Genomic DNA, 18,932 nt, shown 5'->3' with positions numbered 1-18,932 from the left:
TGTGAAATGTGCAGAGCGATGATTTTATGAATGAAAAGCTGAGCATTAGAGCAGAGAGGTGTCCTTTCCATAGTTATATAGCCAATACTACAATAGAGTCCAGATTATAATTTATTTCTCTAGATTTTAAGTCCACCACACCACGCTACTTCCCACATGTTGGATGTATTTTCCTTTGACTATCTCAAAGGATGTAGAAAGTGTCTTCATCCACGTTGACAGAGTAGACTGTCCTTTTCACAGAGATCCTTATCCCTACTAAAGAAATAGCCTTCTTCATCTCTACAAATGTACTTTGTAATGAACCACACACCTCAAAAGTGAGAAACTGTTTACCATGAGAAATTCAAGCACTCAATTTGGAACTGTTCTGTCCCACTGAGCCTCTCACTTAGCTTAAGAGCAAGTCTTTCCTGCATCCCAGAGCAGAATCTTCCTCTAAAACTAGCCCTGTGAATTCGTTAGCTGTGGCTTAAGGGAGATGCTCTTACTGTTGGCTCCCATGCCATCTGGAATGGTGGTGGGAGTGAGGGCGTTGCGCTGCTGAGGGTTGATAAGCTGGCTCACAGAAGGCAGCTTGTTCATGCTGTTCATTTTGTTCAGAGGTGGGGAGCTGTTACCGTATGAAGACTGAGACTGCATCGAGGTCCTAGGAACACAAACATTGGAATGATGGTGAGCATGGGGCACTGGAGAGTGGGGATTGGTCATTTCCAACAGGTCTCAGATTAAATCATGGCCTTAAACTGTACAGTTGCAAAATGATTCCTCCAGTATCAATGACAAGAAGTTATCTGCATTTCCTTCTGAGAACTTTTCCTGACTAGGGAGGGATTACAATGCTATCATGAAATCATATTCTTTCTGAATGTGTAGAGTACAAAGTGAATATCTCCTTTGTGAGAGGGAGAACAATTGCACCCTCCTTTGTTCCTTTATAATTTTCTCTATCTTTTTGCACTCTCTTGCCTGTCAACTAAAACAAGTTTGGAAATCAATAAGGAAAAAGAACTGAGTTAAGACTCAAAGGCTTATGAAAGATATGGAGATGCCAAGCTCAAATGGCAGTGGGGACATTTCATTTGTAGTTTCCTGGGCCATTGGGGATATGCAGAAGATAACTGCACAGCCAATCAAACAAGGCCTTTAGCAGCAGACCCTGCTTCCATGCAGAGGCCTCAACATGGAAACATGCTTTGTCAGCCTAGATGTTCACGGACCATAAAATAACCATTTGGAATGCCTATAGCCTCTGTATGCAGGATAACCCTGGAGGCCAAACAAATATTTTACTGACTTTCCATAAGTCTCCTGGGAGACAAAGAAAAAAAAAGTTTTCCATTCAGCATAACTTCAACTGGGAAATTTACTAGACTTGGTTTGCCATATTGTAATATACTACATTTGATATTACTAACACAACTAGCATTCCTGACTTTTCCTTTGAATATAGAACTAGTGATGTCTACTAGAATCAGGGTAGGATACGAAGTTAAAAAAATGAAAGTTTAAGTCTTCTTCCAGCATATATTAGGAAGCTCTAGGTTCCTATGCAAGCCTCTAAGCATCCCTGCTTTTGTTTCCTCACAGGAAAACAATAAAAATGAAATACATATACACTTACTACAGGAATTAGATGTTAGAGGTAGGAGAACTAGTAAGAGGTGGTTGCATCTTTGAGAAGCTCATGGAATAGTGGATATATGGTGATAATAATCCAACTTACCTTGTAGGGCTATAGTGAGAACTGGAAAAGATAAGATGAAGAACTTTATAGACCATGTGGTATCAACAGTGAGTAATTATTGGATTATAGGATGAAGATTTGACTTTGAGCATGTTTCTAAACTTTGATGGGAAAAGCTCCCCTTTCAGACTTTTCAACAAAATGTATTATTGTGTTCCTGTTTGTCTCTTCCCTGCTGTAGCCATACTGATATTAGAGGAAAGAGAAAGCATGTTTCTTTCAGTTTTATTTGAATATATACATGTATAGGTATATGTGTATACATACACACAACCATATATAAATACAAATTTTGAAGGTTCTATAAATAAACCCAGTTTTCAAATAAACATGGTATAATAATGTTTGAAAACATAATAAAAAGTGGTTCTAGTACTGGAGTGCTACAGTAGGACACTTGGTCTTTGAAGCTGCCACACTGCTCTCCATAATTACACAAAACAGGAATGGCTCCATTCCATAGCACTGAGGAGCCACAGCTAGGGGAATTCAAACAATATGCTATATACACATTTGCATATATATGAATGACAATTATACAATTAACAATTCAGCTCCACATTACCATCACTGCCTTTAAGGTAGGCGAACATTGATTTTTCCCTATAGCCCTTCTTAAGAACATAGATAGATCCATGTTGTATAAATAGGTGTTTATATAATAAGCTCTTCCAATTGTAAGATACCTCAGGTTACCAAGCTCTCCTTTACCCATTTTCTGAAATTTTCTCTGTAGAGGAGGACATGGTATGGGAGGGTAGGAATGGGCAGGGTAGGAATGGATAAATATAAATCTCTAAGAAAAAATGTGCCTAGTTTTAAATTGTCAAATGATGAGTAGAGAGATCTCCTGGCTCCTAGTCCAAGAGCTTTTTATTTGTTTGTTTGTTTGTTTTCATTCTGTGACACCTTCCCAGAAATAAGATAGTGGTGTGAAATAAGTTACAGATCAAGAAATTGGTGAAGTCATAAGAGAAATGTGGGAAACTGAGATAGCACAGGGAGCAAGAGATGTAGTAAAGGACGCCCCTCACCCCCACCCCCAGCTACCATCAAATTGACTCCACCTGGTGTAAGAGTCAGCACATTTGGAGATACTTCGGAACATCTGTAAGTCTATATCCAAGTGCAGGAAAGCATAGGCAAAGTGGCCAAGAGATGTTTTTCCAGGTGCTTCTTCTAGCTTTGCCCACTACCAATTACCCAACATGCCTGTTTGCTAGACTCCACAGGCATGTTGGTCCTGTGTGACCTAAAAAGACCTGTAGTTATATCTCCCATTCCCTCAAACCAGTCAAATGTACAATAAGAGCTAATGGAAGCAATACTTGAACATTAATGTCCACCATTAGGAAAATTAAAATATATTTAAAAACTTTGCATTTTCCCTGAACCTCAGTTACAGTAAATGGCTTCTTCCAAATCCTATTACAATTCTCTTTTCCCTTTGTGGTCTTTGTTTTTGACCATTTTATTAATTCATTTGTTATAAACTGCCTAAACTATTTATGAGGAAGGTTGGTCAGAAACCATAAGTGAACATCACCTTCTAGATCTGACACAAATTAATTGACTTTATTTTACAAGTCTGTTGAGTCTCATTTTCTTAATCTGTAGAAAAGCTATTATACTCATTTTAGAAGAGTTGCTGTGGAGATTACATTATATATGAGCCCTGGACATTGTACCATAATTTGTAGGTGCTCAAGATACATTGTTTACCTTTACTCTTCCCCTCAAGCTCCAAATGTTTAATATTCTAGTGTTTGGTTAAGGAGATAAAGATGTATATGTTTAAGATTTAATAGGAGTAAGTGAAAGGATTCTTAATTGAGCAAATCTAGAAATTAGGGTGAGTGGATTAATGGAAGCAAGGGAGTCTGAAAAGGTCAGACATTCTGAATACCTCTCTCTTAATGTAGAAGTGAGTATTAAATCCACAAAGCAAAAGGTCAGAGTAATCTGTTTAATATTAAGTTTGCAATTTCTGACATAAAAATAATATTCTGATTGTCTCTATGTGCTGTGGAAGGCAAATAAGTCTGAATAAATTTGTGGTGATTTTAAAGCCCTTGAAGAACAAACTTTTTAAAAATTTTTTTCTTTACAAATATAATGACACAACCCTTGAGTAGACAATTCCAAAGATTGACGTGAATCTGAAGAGATTAAAAAAGAAGTATTGAAGGATAACAGGACCTGTGGCATTATGGTTTTCTTACCCCTCCCCAACACGAAATCAAAACAAAACAAAGCAAAAAAACAAAACAAAACAAAAAACCCAAAAAAGTAAGAACATAGCTCTTTCCAGAAAAATAACAAGGTGTAAGCCTAGGCTGTTTTCTCCAGAGGCATACTAGATTTTTCTAGGGATCCAATATAACAGCAATATAAGAATGCATGTTTCATGTATTTCTATATTTCTAGTTTTGTGGAGAAATCCTGGTAAAGTCAAGTCCCAATTCTTAATTCTAACAACTTGGGCTTCTGTAAACATTGTTAGTAAAATTCAGTATCTCAGAGTGACATTTAGATCATCCAGGATTAGAAAGAACGTTTCCTGGAGAGTCAGAATTCTTTGGAAGGCACAAGTTCGTCATCTTCACCACCTTGCTAGAGATGCCTAGAATTCCACCAAAAGATTTTGCCTCAAATCTTCCATTGACAATTAAAAATCAACTTGTTAGTATAATCTGGTGATGTCTCAGAATAAACCTATTTCACCAAACCTATTTCTGGAGTACAAATCTGAGAGGGGGTAGGTGTATTGAGAAGTAGAGAAAAATATCCCTGTAGGAGGAAGGTCATAGAAAGTGAAGACATGAACCATCAGAAAATAATTGTTTCTCCTCTAAATTTTTCCCAGTACTGCTCTGCTTGTAACCTTTCTCTCTAGCTAGGTAATCTTCTAAATACAAAGGGTAGTGTTTAATCTCTAGACAGATCAACTATAATTGTAAAATATTTTCCATCAGTTCAAATATATGCATTTATACAGGTAACTATAAACACATCAAAAACTTACATAAAAATAGAGTGAAAGAAAAAGGCTTCAAAAGAAAAAATAAATGTTAAAGAACTAAACATATTAATTAATCCTTGATGGAATTTGTAAATCAAAATTATTAGATTAAAAACACTTTACAGATGTAACAAGATCATCGGATTTTACTAATATACTTGTATCTCAAACATAAATGTTTTTTCTCATGTATTTTTTAATTACTAAATTAATTATTTTTATTTAGAACAATTGTTTTTGAAGCTTTTAAAATTAAGATTCAAAGATGGGAAGGAACACATTGTTATTTCTTTAAAAAAAGCATCAGACAATAGCTTCAACTAAAAGTTCTGAATGAATATTTACTAATGCCTCTGTCACAGAAGTAAAAATATTTACTAATTTTGGATTTGACTTAAATTGCTTTTAGTAAATTTAGCAACTTAATATGTAACTCGAGGCTTGTTCAGAGATGTGAAAAAATGATACTTGTAGTGCATGATTCTTTATGATGAAATTAATGCAGTGCTAAGGTATATCTTCAAGCTAGTGTTGGTATTGAAATTTGTTTTTAGGATTGATAATCTTGATATAGAATATCTTAAATAAAAACAGGAAATATTGACAGTGTAAGCAGAACCAAAGTAACTCTTTTATTATTCTTTTTCTTTAGACTTACACATGGTAGTAATTCAAGCACTTAAATAAAAAATATTCTAGTATTTATAAGGAATTTCTTAAAAAGCAAGAGAGACAGAAAAGAAAAAAGAAACTGCAAGGTAAACCAAGATGCAAAAGTTTATTGAAAATTAAAATCACACATCCATAAAGCAACAGCCTCAATAACAAGAAATCTCTTTTGTGGTGACACAGAAGTAAGAGTTGGTGATCTGGTGTGGGGAGATGAGGAAGAATGAAGCTTCCTAAAGTCTTAATATTATTTTTAAAAATTTTTTTAAACTGGAGAGAAATAGATTCTCTAAACTCTTTGAACCAAAAAAAAAAAAAAGGAAGCCATCAGCTCTACCTTTAATTTTTAGGCCAAGAGTGTTGGTTTCAAATACATCTGCTTAAACATCACATAAACAAAACATAAGGCTCCTGGACAATGGAGTTTGAGCAGTGTCAGCACTATGGGTAATGTTATAGTAGGGTAGAGGGATAGGAATGCCAATCAAACATAGTAATCATAGTTTTGGTGAGAGCACTTTGAACTCCATTTTGGGCATTAAAGAATGATATATAATTGCCTAGAACAATATTACTGGGACAGTTTGACCCTCCTCTTAAAATAACAGAATCGGTTTACCTGCCTTGTGTCTAAACAACAGTTTTGTGGGGCTAAGCCTCCAGGGTTCCCATGAGTAAGGAAGACTATCATAGGTACTGACATATGATAGGAAGGGTGGGATTTGACACAGCATTAATGAACTTCCACCTACATATGAGGGGAGGATACTAATAATGCAAGTTCTCAAAAAGAATGAAAGAACATTCCCCACACTGGCTACTTATGGTAATTCTCACCTCACTGCCCAGCAGTACACTTTACATCTTAGTTTACTATTTGCAATATTACTGCATGACCAGCATTAAAAAGGCGTGAAGGAGTCTCTCAATCACGTACAAGTTGCTTATGCACAGACAATAACAACGTTTTTCTCCTTTTCTTAAAAAGACATCTTAAGTTTGAGACCTGCTCAAAAGCTTCTTTATGAGTTTTAGAAACACAACAGAAGGTAACAGAAAAGGGTTCAATAAACATCTTAATGCCCTTTCCCAACCTGAGCTCCTCCCTCCCAAGAAACAACACAAAAGCTCACAAACACATGTGTTCCTGACTGATCAACGCTAGGTCTAAGGATACAGAATCTGCAGAAAATGTCCTTTCTTGGAAAGTTTTGAGTCCCTTCAAAGATTTTCTCACTAGTGGCTGTGTGCCTTTGAGCAGTTGTGTCTCTGAGCCAGTGTCTCCAAGTCCTGCTTACAAGGGCTGGATACACACACAAACACACACAGAAACACAACAAACACACACACTCAAAATACAAAGAAGAGGCTCTAAGGGTACACTGATCGGTTTGGGGGGTTGGAATGTCTAAAGAAGACGTCAGATTGTTTTGGAGTTTCTTTCCGGGGCTCCACAAGCTCATTTCTGAAGCAGGCTGAAAGGAGACTGCAGAGAGGAACCAGAGAAAACAAAAGATGAAAGCTTAGGACTTCATATATTCAAATCAACTGAATACAGAAACACATCCTCCTACGTTCATGATCATAGTATAGATAGAACAGAATGCCTGTAAAGCTCTTTTTCACCTTCCTCTTTACTCACTTTTAAAATTACTCAGAGATGATTTCTCAAGATTTTTATGAAGAAGAAATTAGATAATGTGGTGGTAATTAACCAGAAGGATCTAAATCACCTATAACATTTTTTTTTAATTGCATTTTCCTGGATCCCTTCTGAGACCAGGCTGGACCCAGGCATATATATATATATATTTAACAAACTCCACAAGTGATTCAGGTGAGAACTATTGAGATCAGGGAGGTCAAGGTGCTTAGCACAGTGCTTGGCATATTGGACTTGATTAATTAAAAAAGGGGATTCATAGACAAAAAATAATCTTTTGAAAAATGTCATCTACCCAATTAAGATACCTCATTACTGTTACCATCTAGCCTAACTATGAAGTATGAAGAAATATGATCTTATCAGTCTGGGGGCTGCGTCATCATGCATTTGTAAAGGACTCTTAATGAGCATTTATTTGTATGTGCCCAGATTGAGATGGATAAATATCTTAATCCTCCAGTCACAAACTTGGCCTATTAATGCACATATCAAATACATGAAAGCAACTTTTGCATAATTAAGAAATCAATTATGCCATAAAGATGCCAGGAACAAATCCCTTTATTTTGCTAAAAATTGTGCAATCCATGGACTGTTTGGAAATTGTTTCCCAATTGGCTTTTAAGTCATATTTGGTTACTCCTTGCAAAGGAATAAAGGCATTTTTACTTGGTTAGGTCTAGGATTCGGTAAAGCCATCTCACCAGCAAGAACGGTGATCATCTTGAAAACTATTCCAGAACACCAATGAGTAAGGAAGTAATTTACTGCCAACTAAAGAAGTATAGCTTTGACTACTTGCCTGTACCTTACATTTGGGGCTTCCCATGGAGCAAGGCCTAAATGAGACAACATGCAGAAATCATGTTTTAGCTATGATAAGAGTGAGTGGACGACAGTGGTTCAGACTTTGAGACCTAGAATTGAGATCATTTCTGCGGTGAGATGTGGGAGCTTAGAAAAGTGATCTAATAGATCTGAATTTAATTAATCTGAGGTGTTTTTCTTCATTACCAATTCAGAGCTAATGAATCTCTGCTCTCACAACTTCCTAACATAGTGGCAAAGTTCAAAAAGGAAAACTGTGTTAACTATAAAAAACATGTGCAGTTCTATGACCTACAAGGTTGAAACACATGGAATTACCTATATTCATCTTTTTTTTAATCTAAAAACTGGCATTTTCAAACAAATATTCTGGAAATTTGGATGATTTCTAAATCAAACGTAGAAATATGATATTTATCACATTTAGCATTGAGATTTGTATCCTCTACTCTCTCCTACATTGATGATCCTGAAAATATTGCTTGCTTCATCCTCAGGTATGTGAATCTGAGAAACATTATTAAAGAAAATCAGAGCCAAATGAGCTCTAAGTGATAGGATTTTAAACTGAAACCACAAGGATAAGATCCAACTGACTGATACAGAGACAGAAAAATGGAAATAGATGCTTGCTTTTGTCTTTTTATTACAACTTTCTTAACTAATGAAGCAGACTAGAACATTGCAGAAAGCTGTATCTTCCAAATATGGTTCTCATCTTAACTTTATTATGATCTGGCCATAAAATCACAGGTATAGTTCATTGGGCCTCAGTTTCCCAAGCTGTGATATGAAGGTATTAGAAGTATTAGAAGTATGGTCTTGAAGATCATGCTCTGCTCTAATATTCTCTGACCTGTATCTAATGAGCTACAATCATAAAGTGATCATAAAAGAAAAGAAAATACTAAGTGCTCCTTATATTTAATACATATTTGTATTAAAATGAGTTCATTCTGCAGAAACTCAAAAATAATTTGCCCTGGGAAATAAAGAGTTAGGCTAAGTAAAATTTTAACAGTGATGTTTGTCTGATATCAGAATGGAAGCCAAGGAGAAAAAACTATGGGAAAAAAATAGTATTGGTCTAAAATATACACACAAAAAGATTGCTATAAATGTCTTAAGTGGTTTCTGTAGAGCAAACTCAAGAGTTAATCTCCTTTGAAAATATAAAGGCAAGGCGTCTAGTTCAAAAATGGGTCCAATTTGTCTTCCCACTAGATTCTGGCATCTATAAACATAAACCCATGTTTATTTCAATGTGAGCAAATCAACCAAAATAATATTTATTTATAAATGGTAAAAATCTACTTATACCTGTAACAATTTGATTCACAAAAACTCAGTGTAAATTTATCCTTCATAAAGCCTATGATCATGAAGGTAATTGGGAAGCAATTTTTGAAAAAGGGAAACCATGCACAAATGAAAATCAAGCAGAGAGAAAACACATAGTGAGCATCTAATAGAAGTAATTAAATTTAAAATATGTTATTGCCACCTTATAGAAGGTGTATTTCCTTCCCACTAATTTTTTCTCTACTATAAAGAAAAGCACAAAATTGATTCCTTACCAGGATAAAGTTGGTACTATGTTTTTGGAAAGAAAATCACAGGCTATTGAAGGCATTTCCAAGCTGATTTGTTATTTTCAAATGATTACCAGAGAACTAGATTTCCATTTTTCTTTGTCTAGTTATTCATGCTCTTTCTGGGAGATTTGCATGAAAATAAAAGAGCTGAAAAAACTCAGCCGAAGAGTACAGCAACTGGAGAATTTATATAGATGCATATCAATCATTGGAAAGCTATATATATATATATATATAATGAGCTACAATCATCAAGTGATCATAAAGGAAAAGAAAATAATAAGTGCTCCTCATATTTAATACATATTTGTATTAAAATGAGTTCATTCTGTAGAAACTCATATATATATTATATATATGCTGTATAATGTAACTAAGGAAAAATTAGACCAAATGTCTATATTTTGCAAAGATTTAATTTTGCAGTCTGTTATATTTTCATGCACAAGTTATAGCTCTTACAAAACTGAGAAATAATAACTCAAATACATGCAATGATACTGTAAATGGACACCCCAGGTAATTATGAGTCTACTTGTTCTCACTATGTATCTGTGGCCACACATGCAAAAAAGTCACTATGTGTCTCTAGAATCTTTTGGGCTTTTAAAATAATACAATTTTAAGATGCCTTTTTTCTTTGATGAAATAGATTGTTTTATGAAGTAGGAATTGGAAAATAATTTCCCTTTAGACCAATGCCTGCCAGTCAGACAATAAGCACTGGATAACTGATCATATGGAGGACACCAGACAATGTATTCTCATATACAAACACACATAGCACCTGTCCTCGACTGAATGAGGTAGATCCCCCTGGCTTATTAAGTCTCTAAAACTATTATACCAAACAATTCCCCTTATTGTATGATCTAGAGAAGCTGTTTAAAATTGTTCTGATTTACATGATGCTGAGAATAAATATCCAGAGCTTTCTTAAAATTCAAAAGGTGTTCTGGTTATGAATTTATCATAAATTGTAAAGCTATGGGAAGGCAGAAACCCCATCTTTCCCATGTCCATTCTTAATGCTTTCATGCAACAGATCTTCGCTGATAGTTTGCTACATGAATCAAGTCAACTATTCCAGTCTTAGCTGATAATGGGGTTGCATTATTTTGAGTCTGGATGGGTGTGCCTAACCTTCTGGGACAAAAGAAATCTCTGATAAAGGCTGCCATTTTGTTAGATATTGAAATGTTACCTTAAAAGTCACTTTAAAATTTCCTAAAACCTTTTAATACCTCTCTACTTCAGAATACACATATTAGCTTCAAAATATTCCTATTAAAACATCTGAGCCTCAAGAAGGAAGAGGCACTCATTTAGAACAAGGCCTGCAAAACACAGTGAATGGGCCAAATCTGGCCCATGAGCAAAGAATGTTTTTTACATTTTTAAAAGGTGGAAAAATTCAAAGAAGAAGAATATTTAATGATGTGAAAATTACATGAATTTCAAGTTTCATGGCCCTAAAGGAAAGTTTTGTTGTAACAGACTCTCACTTGTTTCCATATTGGCTGCTGTGGCGTCTATACTACAAGGACAGAACTGGGTAGCTGCAGAAGACCATATAGACCAGAGAGGCTACGGTATTTACTATTGGTGCATTATAGGAAAACAAATTGCCAACTCTGAACTAGATGGTCAGATCTCTTCAACCACACCATTTAATAGGTATCAATTTGGCCTGACAATTCTCTTCCTGTTAACTAGAGAAAAGACCAAAAAGAGAATCATAGAGCAACTAGGTCAGCATGATATGCTACTGTGTCATTCTGCAGTTATTTTCACTGAGCTAAACATGTCCAGAGTGAACTGGAGGTGATTTGGGAGAGTTTCTTAATACCATGATATGACATGGGGAAGGCTCTTATTCCCTCTAGATTTGTAAAGGATGTTACAGGTCTGTTTCTTTCATCCCTGTTGAATGATTTTATAAGAAATTGCATATATTAACATATATCCTAAAGAATCTATTGGATTGGTGATGGGAATTTTGTCTGCAACTTTGTGTTCTAATTCTCCTTTGGAATACTCTGTGTCCCCAAGAAACCCCGTGATTAGCCTTTCCACTCAGCCTTATTTAAAACCTTGGAATTATGATTTGCAAAACTCTCAAACTACAAGTAAATGGTGAGCTCCTTCCAGGCAAAAAGTTTCTTAAACATTCCAGAGCCTAAATTCCTTTAAAGAAAGAGCACATCTTTCTATTCTTCCACTGCCAACCCCAAGCTCCACAGCCAACAAGGCTTAGAGAATGCCTCCTGACTATGAGAGAAGCAGTCCAACATCATCAACTGCAATTATGTTGATTAAAAAGAATAACAAACCCTTCTGCTTCTACTTTCCATAGCTATCTCTCTATGGTTAGCTAATAATATATCAGAAAAAAATATTATATATTGTTCATGTACATTTCTACTGCAGAAGATAATATTTGCCTTTGGCAAGATTATTTTGGCTTCATTTATTTTTGCCTGAAGAGTAAGAGTCAAATGTTTGAATTACTCAAATGGGCCAAAATGTATATATTTTACATATATATCTATAGAGACTCTGACAATACTTCCAGTACAGACACAGTATCTTAATTAAGCTAACAAGTAATTATTTTTAACCACAGAAGGCTAAGTATAAGCAAAGTCCTGATTCACCAACTTCCCTTCCTTTTATAAGAGCTGTTCTATTCTTGTTAGTCATAAAACAATTATCATCATCAAAGATCCAAGAGTCAAGGTAAAAATTTATATATATATATACACACACACATATATATGTATATATATGTATGTATATGTATGTATATATGGATCCAAAATCTGGCCCAATTTATGCAATAATATATTGCTGGAAGGTAACCTAGAACAGGGATGCTAAAACATGGCAATATGATGTGACTTTGTTCTTCTGCATGTAGACATTTTCCCAAGGAACATGCACTGGGTTTCAGAACTCTTCCCAACACAGCACTCAAGGAAGCCACTTACGGTAAAACCTATGTGCTACACCTACTCTATGATGGTTTTCCCAAATGTGGGTTGTGTGCATGCTAGGTGAGGTACAAGATAACTCACTGGGGTGCAGGAAGATTACATGTTTTTAAATATACACATTATTGCTCAAATATTGTGCATAGTCAAAATTCTTATACTGACAGATGTGTTTGGATAGGGATAGAGAGAAGAGTACTAACTCTGTTAGTATGAGTTTCTTTGTAATTCAATTGAAATAATTTGAATTCAATTTCAGAATATAGGTGGAACTTCTCAAAGGGAAGGTTATGATAAGAAGCATAGAAAATTGCTGAAATTAGTACCCCACACTATCTCATTGAATCCTATCATGTCCTGCTGTCTCAAAACCTCATCTTCTGCATCACCCACTGATCATGTTAATGTGATAGTCACTCTCATTAATGCCTTCTAAAATGACACATGGACACACTCACTGTTTTTGAAGTAAATGCTGGTGCTGCTGCTGCTGCTGCTGCCTGTATGTTTCAATCGTGTGCTGGGGAAGGTACTGCATGAGTTCCAGGGATTCCTTGATTTTCAGCAGCATTTCGTATGTCTCACGGCCCCTCACCTAGGTGAACAGGAAGAAGGAGAAAAGGAAAAATGAAGAACTCTAGAACCACCGGGACTGTCAATCCCCATTTTTCATGGAGTCTGTGTTGATTATTTCTCCTACTTGCAAGCATTTATAACATGAAAATCAATATTCCTCAGCACTTAGCAGTTAATTGCAACCATGAGCAGAGTGACAAAAAACTTTAAGTGCCCATGCATGTTCCAGCTGAGTTTGAACAGGCAAGGCTCTGACTCTTGGTTTCAGTGCTCATGCTGTGAACAACTATCCTTTCTGGGGTCTATTTAGTGCCACATTTTTTTCCCCACATTTTTTTTTTTTTTGAATTTGCTGTTTTGGTGGTGAATTTGCTGAGTATAGTACTAAAGTGCTGTCTAGTGTTTCGAGTATAAGAAGGCTGTGATGTGAAAATACAGGTTAGATAAGTTTTGTTTCAGCATGATTATAGTGATATTGGCTTGAAATTCAATGTTAATGAGTCAACAATATATATTAAATAAGGTATCATTAAACAGAAACATGCAAAAAACAGGGTTACATATTGATCAGTTGCTAAAAGTGCTGTGACCAGAGTTTCACAGAAACCTGACCCTGTATTTCTCCTGTGAGCAATGGTTCCTTCACAACTGAAATTTCATTTAAAAAGAGCTTTTCAAGTGATTCCTATGTCAGCATCTAAAAACATACTAGGTTTTTTTGGTTTACAGTTCTCTGTTGAACCACATGGGTTTGAACTGTGTGAGTCATCTACTTATACACAGATTATTTTTTCAATAAATATACAGTTAGCCCTCTATATTCCTGGGTTTCATATCCATGGATTCAACCAACCTCTAATGCAGCGGTTCTCAACCTGTGGGTCGCAACTCCTTTGGGGGTCGAACGACCCTTTCACAGGGGTCGCCTAAGACCATCGGGAAACACATATATAATTACGTATTGTTTTGTGATTAATCACTATGCTTTAATTATGTTCAATTTGTAACAATGAAATTGGGGGTCACCACAACATGAGGAACTGTATTAAAGGGTCGCGGCATTAGGAAGGTTGAGAACCACTGCTAACGGAAAGTAGTATTTTTGACCTGTGGTTGGGAAAACCTGGATGTGGAAGGAAGACGCTAGCTATGCATTGCCGTTTTACGTAAGAGAGTTGAGAATCTGTGGATTTTGGTATCCTCAGTTGAGGGGAGAGATGACTATATTTAGTATATCAGGATAATGTTTAACTTAAAGTTCACAGGTCAGATTGTATATGTATCCTGAGAAACATGACACAGAATCTTAGCTAACTCACTGTCTGATTGTGCTACCAGAAAGAAGACTATTTCCCTGATGGTCAGGACCCAAAGAAGGTAGGGAACAGGTATGGCACACCCAAACCTGTTGAGTTGCTTTAGCTTCCAACCCAGGGTGGCAGCTCCCAGTCAAACCTGGCCTTGTTTACCTTTGTTTCATGTCACTTTAGATGGCATCAAGGGCTATACTAGTTACCAAAACTTTGCTGCCAGTCTAGCTGGCAAAGACCTAAGGGAATAAGATTTCAACAAAAGGCAACCATAGACTAAACAGGGCACCTTAGGCATGTTGAGAGGACTAATGGTTACTTGTAGGAATGAACAGTGCTCTTAAGACGGTGATTGGGCTGAGTCTTCTGGCCATTCACAGATAACTGAGAATTCCGTCTTGCTTGGCTTTCTTTTAGTACTCCCTAAAAGAAATCACAGTTGCCAAACCGGTTTGGCTCAGTGTATAGAACGTCAGCCTGCGGACTGAAAGGTCCCAGGTTCGGTTCTGGTCAAGGGCATGTACCTTGGTTGCGGGCACATCCCCAGTAGGAGGTGTGCAGGAGGCAGCTGGTAGATGTTTCTCTCTCATTGATGTTTCTAACTCTCTATCCCTCTCCCTTCCTCTCTGTAAAAAATCAATAAAATACATTTTTTTTAAAAAAGAAATCACAGTCATTTCTCTATGAATGCTGCATGATAGATTTTGTGAACTCCTTCTGATGAAATTTTAGTGCTAAATTGGTTGTCATGTTGTTAGGATAATCTTGTCATCTATATTAATTAAAGGGTAATATACTAATTAGAGTGGAAGTCCTTCCGGACATCATTCTGGACGTCTTTTGGATGAAGTCGGGGCTGGAGGGAAGCCCAGGTCCTGGGTGCCTGCAGCGGCTGGAATGAAGTCCAAGTCCTGGGTGCTGGTGCGGGGGTGGAGGGAAGCCAGCCCAGGTCCAGGGTGCCAGAGGGAAGCCAGTGCTGGCAGTCAGGGGAAGGAAGGCCTACTCTTGCAAGAATTTCGTGCATTGGGCCTCTAATTCTTAAATAATGAAGTACAAATTGATTTTAAATATTTTGGTAAGAAAAATTTTATTAGGAGTGTAGCTTTGACTGGGTGAGTAGTAAGTAGAGGAGCCCACAGAATATATTCCAAAACTATGGACAGAAGGGATTATTTCCTGATATATATATAATTTCTTTGTTTTATCTCACTTGTTCCCATTACCCCTTTCTCATTGTGACAGATAATCAGAATATCTGCACATTATGCAAAAGCATATTCAAAGAAGGTGAAAATGAAGTAATCATGAATACCCAAGGGAGACTAGACTCACTGGTAGGTATAACAGTTCATCATCAGGGGATCTTCGTTTCTTGATGGATGTCATCTGGATGCCATGTGTGTTCTGACGAAAAGCTGGTGAAAAAGAAATGCAAGCTTCATCCTGGGAACATTTCTGAAGCAATAATACATTTACTAAACAGACAATAGCACCAGCAACACGTGTGAGATTAGAGTTTCTAGTTCTAAGCATCCACTTAATTGTGATGATTGCTTTTACATTAAGTGCAAACCTAATAATAATGAGGCGGGGGTAAGTGAGGCAGAACAAGTGAAAGGCAGGGTTTTGGGAAGCTGGGAAATGGCCTGTGGCTTAAGTCATGCTGCAGGAGTCCCTGTCTTACTGGTCTGTGTCTGAATAGCTGTTAAAGAAAGGAAGATAAATTGCTTTTGTGTTTTACTTTTCAGGTCATTGATTTCCAAGGTGGTAAATGCATGCTGTAGAGGTTGTCTTGCCAATGTCTTCAGCCTGTGCGCTCATCCCTCCCATGTTCATACATAAATCACATAACTTCCGACGAGCGCTCTCATTTTCCAGGACCTCAGTTTTCTCTTCAGTAAAATGAGTGAATTAAGCTCATGAATCCCTCTGGTTTCCAAAATTAAAAACTACATTCAGGATTCAGGATATAGAGATGATCCTTCTACCAAAGTTCACATAATGCATTCTTACTGATATTCATTAATTTGTAGGCAATTGAGGTGCTCAGGAAAGAATATAGGAACTAGACCACCAGGCAGACTGAAGAGAAAAATTAAGGTGGAAATAGGATTCTATTTGTATTATATTAATATATTTCAAAAAATTATATATAATTTAATATATATATATATCCATCCTTTTGAGGAATAATCAGAGAGGAAGAGCCTAGCAGGATGGGCAAATCATACTGCACAGTTAGATGTTGATGGTGACTAGCTGTCATAACATGCTATGATTCTCCTGTAAAATACAGTGTACTTTCCATTTCTTCTGGACACTAATCAGTAATAAAATTAAAACAGTGTCACATGAAATAACTTACAGTGTGGCATACTTTAAAATACTTGTAGTGTGATAGCAGACTCATGTGAGATGCCTTCTAGAATCAAATCTCACAAGTTAGAGGCACTGTGGATCTGTGGTTTTCACTTTTGGTTAGCTGGAGGGCTAGGCCTCTGTGGGGTGTACCTCAGGGGTGGCTGCGAGTAGAGCACGGGGCCCCAGACCACCCCCAGCTTCTGTTCCTTTCACCTAGAGCCCCTCTACTTCCATCTATTTTTCATTGTGGGTTTCATTTATGAAACAGATTTTTCTGCTTAATAAAACAATTGAACCGAATCATTAGCCTCACTCCTGATAAGGTGATGGAGGCCTCAATTTGAAGACTCAGTGAAAACCAGACCTGTATCTTCTCCAGATGGTGCTTTACAAAGTGTGTTCTGAAATCTCACTGTCATCATAGACTCATGAGGTTGGCAGATGTATTTTCAGCCCTCATGCTCAGTAACAGAAAGATTGGTAGTCAGAAAGATACCAATAGGCTAAAATACAGATTCTCAAACTTCAGTGAGCATTAGAGTCAACTCTTACTAAAAACACAGATTGCTGGGCCTCCCTCCCAGAGTTCCCGATTCAGCACGTCTGGGAACTAAAAACTTGTGTTTCTCCCCAGTTTCCTGATGATGCTGATGTTACTGGGCTGGGAGCCACATTTGGGGATTGCTGGACTAAGGAATCCTAACAGTGACTATTTGTTTTTGTCAAGCTGGAGTGCACACCTCGGGTCCATTTGAACACCTCCATCCACTGGCTCTGGGGCCTCCAGTCACTTTTGCCTCTGGAGACCTTTGGTCCTATTATACTGCTTCTCAACTATCATGCCCCAGCTCCTCTATCTGGATAGGACTTAACCCTCCTCCATTTGGCCACTACAGCTACTTACGGCGCTTCGTACCATCACCGTTCTTTGTGCTGTCCGAGACCTGCTGCTTTCTGATGCTGTCTTCATCAGCCTTCCTGTCTCTCCCTGGGCAAGCACAGATCCGGGCCTCAAAGCAACGTCGACCCAGGACTTGCCCACTAGGAATTAGAGAAGAGAGAAGGAAAGGGTCAAAGTGAAAGAATTGTAAAAGTTCCCTAGAGTTCTCCCATTTCCATTGCTGGTCATCACCACTATCACCACCTGCCAGTCATGGCTGTTCGGAGGGTGCACCCCAAAGCACTTGGCAGAACACAAAAGTGCTTACATGCCACCAGTGATATTAGTAAATAACATTCCATTTGTTCTGCAAAGAACCTCCAAGCCATTAGCTGAACAGCTGTATTTAGCTACATATTTTGAAGGAAGCTTGAATTAAGCCCGTGGATGTCTCTGGATAAAATTCCCCGAGGCAGCCCAGACTTACTCAAAGAAATTGTTAAATGCCTCAGGGGCCACATGAAAACAAACACTGTCTAATCAGAGACCATTCCAGCTAAATGTCAAGAATTCAGGTATGAAGCGACTTGCATGCCTTCCCTCTTTCTTCCCCTCTGTGTTTACCCACCCTGCTTTGTCTCCACTTTCTTAGATCTTTTATGTAAGTATTTGCAGCAAGGATTTAAAGCACAAAGGATAAAATCAAGGGTGGTGCTCTGCTGTACATGCACTAGTAATGATAAAGCAAACACAGTTTCACTTTGCCCTCTGCCCATGGTTTCTGCAGGATGGCAATTCTGCATATGCCACTTACTCTCTGGTTTCCAGAGTAACAATGATTAAAATTGGACGGCGGTTCATCCCTCCAACACAACTGCTGTTACACATGAAATTGTACAAGACTGTCGTGAATTCAGTGCCAACCTAAACACAGGGGAAAAGGAGTCTGTTAACAATAATTTGATCAAATGTTCATGCTCCTCAGCTCTTCCCTCTATTTAAACAACTTCATTTCTGATGAGGTGATGATGCTTTTTTTTCTAGGAATAAAACCCATTGTCTTGCCTCTTGGTAAGTTGAAAGCTAATGTTTGCAACATTGGACACTACATGAGGGGAGATAGTCCTTAAAAAATAATCATCTTTGACCCAATTCATTTGCAAGCTGATACATATCACCTGATTTAAAACGGGTTCATCTCATATATGAATATCACTGCAAAGGGAAAGCTGAAAACATCACCAAGAGTAGCAACTATGATCAGGGATATATTCCCTATGTGGAT

At 37.2% G+C, this 18,932-nt stretch overlaps 1 protein-coding gene across 4 annotated transcripts in view; it reads right to left on the bottom strand.

Annotated features, from left to right (window-relative positions):
- TP63 (tumor protein p63) overlaps positions 1-18,932 on the bottom strand; it is a 94,521-nt gene that overhangs the window by 9,292 nt on the left and 66,297 nt on the right. For 2 of the 4 annotated variants that reach the window (XM_005880759.2, XM_014528797.1), the window contains exons 5-9: positions 18,462-18,571; positions 17,672-17,808; positions 15,739-15,821; positions 12,979-13,115; positions 492-649 (exon numbers count right to left, since the gene is read on the bottom strand). In XM_005880759.2, the coding sequence (XP_005880821.2) occupies positions 492-649; positions 12,979-13,115; positions 15,739-15,821; positions 17,672-17,808; positions 18,462-18,571 (625 nt within the window). Of the gene's footprint in view, positions 1-491; positions 650-5,528; positions 6,925-12,978; positions 13,116-15,738; positions 15,822-17,671; positions 17,809-18,461; positions 18,572-18,932 lie in introns of those variants that run through there. The other 2 variants (XM_005880760.2, XM_014528799.1) reach the window with 2 other exon arrangements.

The sequence above is a fragment of the Myotis brandtii genome, unplaced genomic scaffold, assembly GCF_000412655.1.
Source record: "Myotis brandtii unplaced genomic scaffold, ASM41265v1 scaffold652, whole genome shotgun sequence".
Taxonomy (NCBI): domain Eukaryota; kingdom Metazoa; phylum Chordata; class Mammalia; order Chiroptera; family Vespertilionidae; genus Myotis; species Myotis brandtii.
This window is presented reverse-complemented; position numbering and strand designations above follow the sequence as displayed.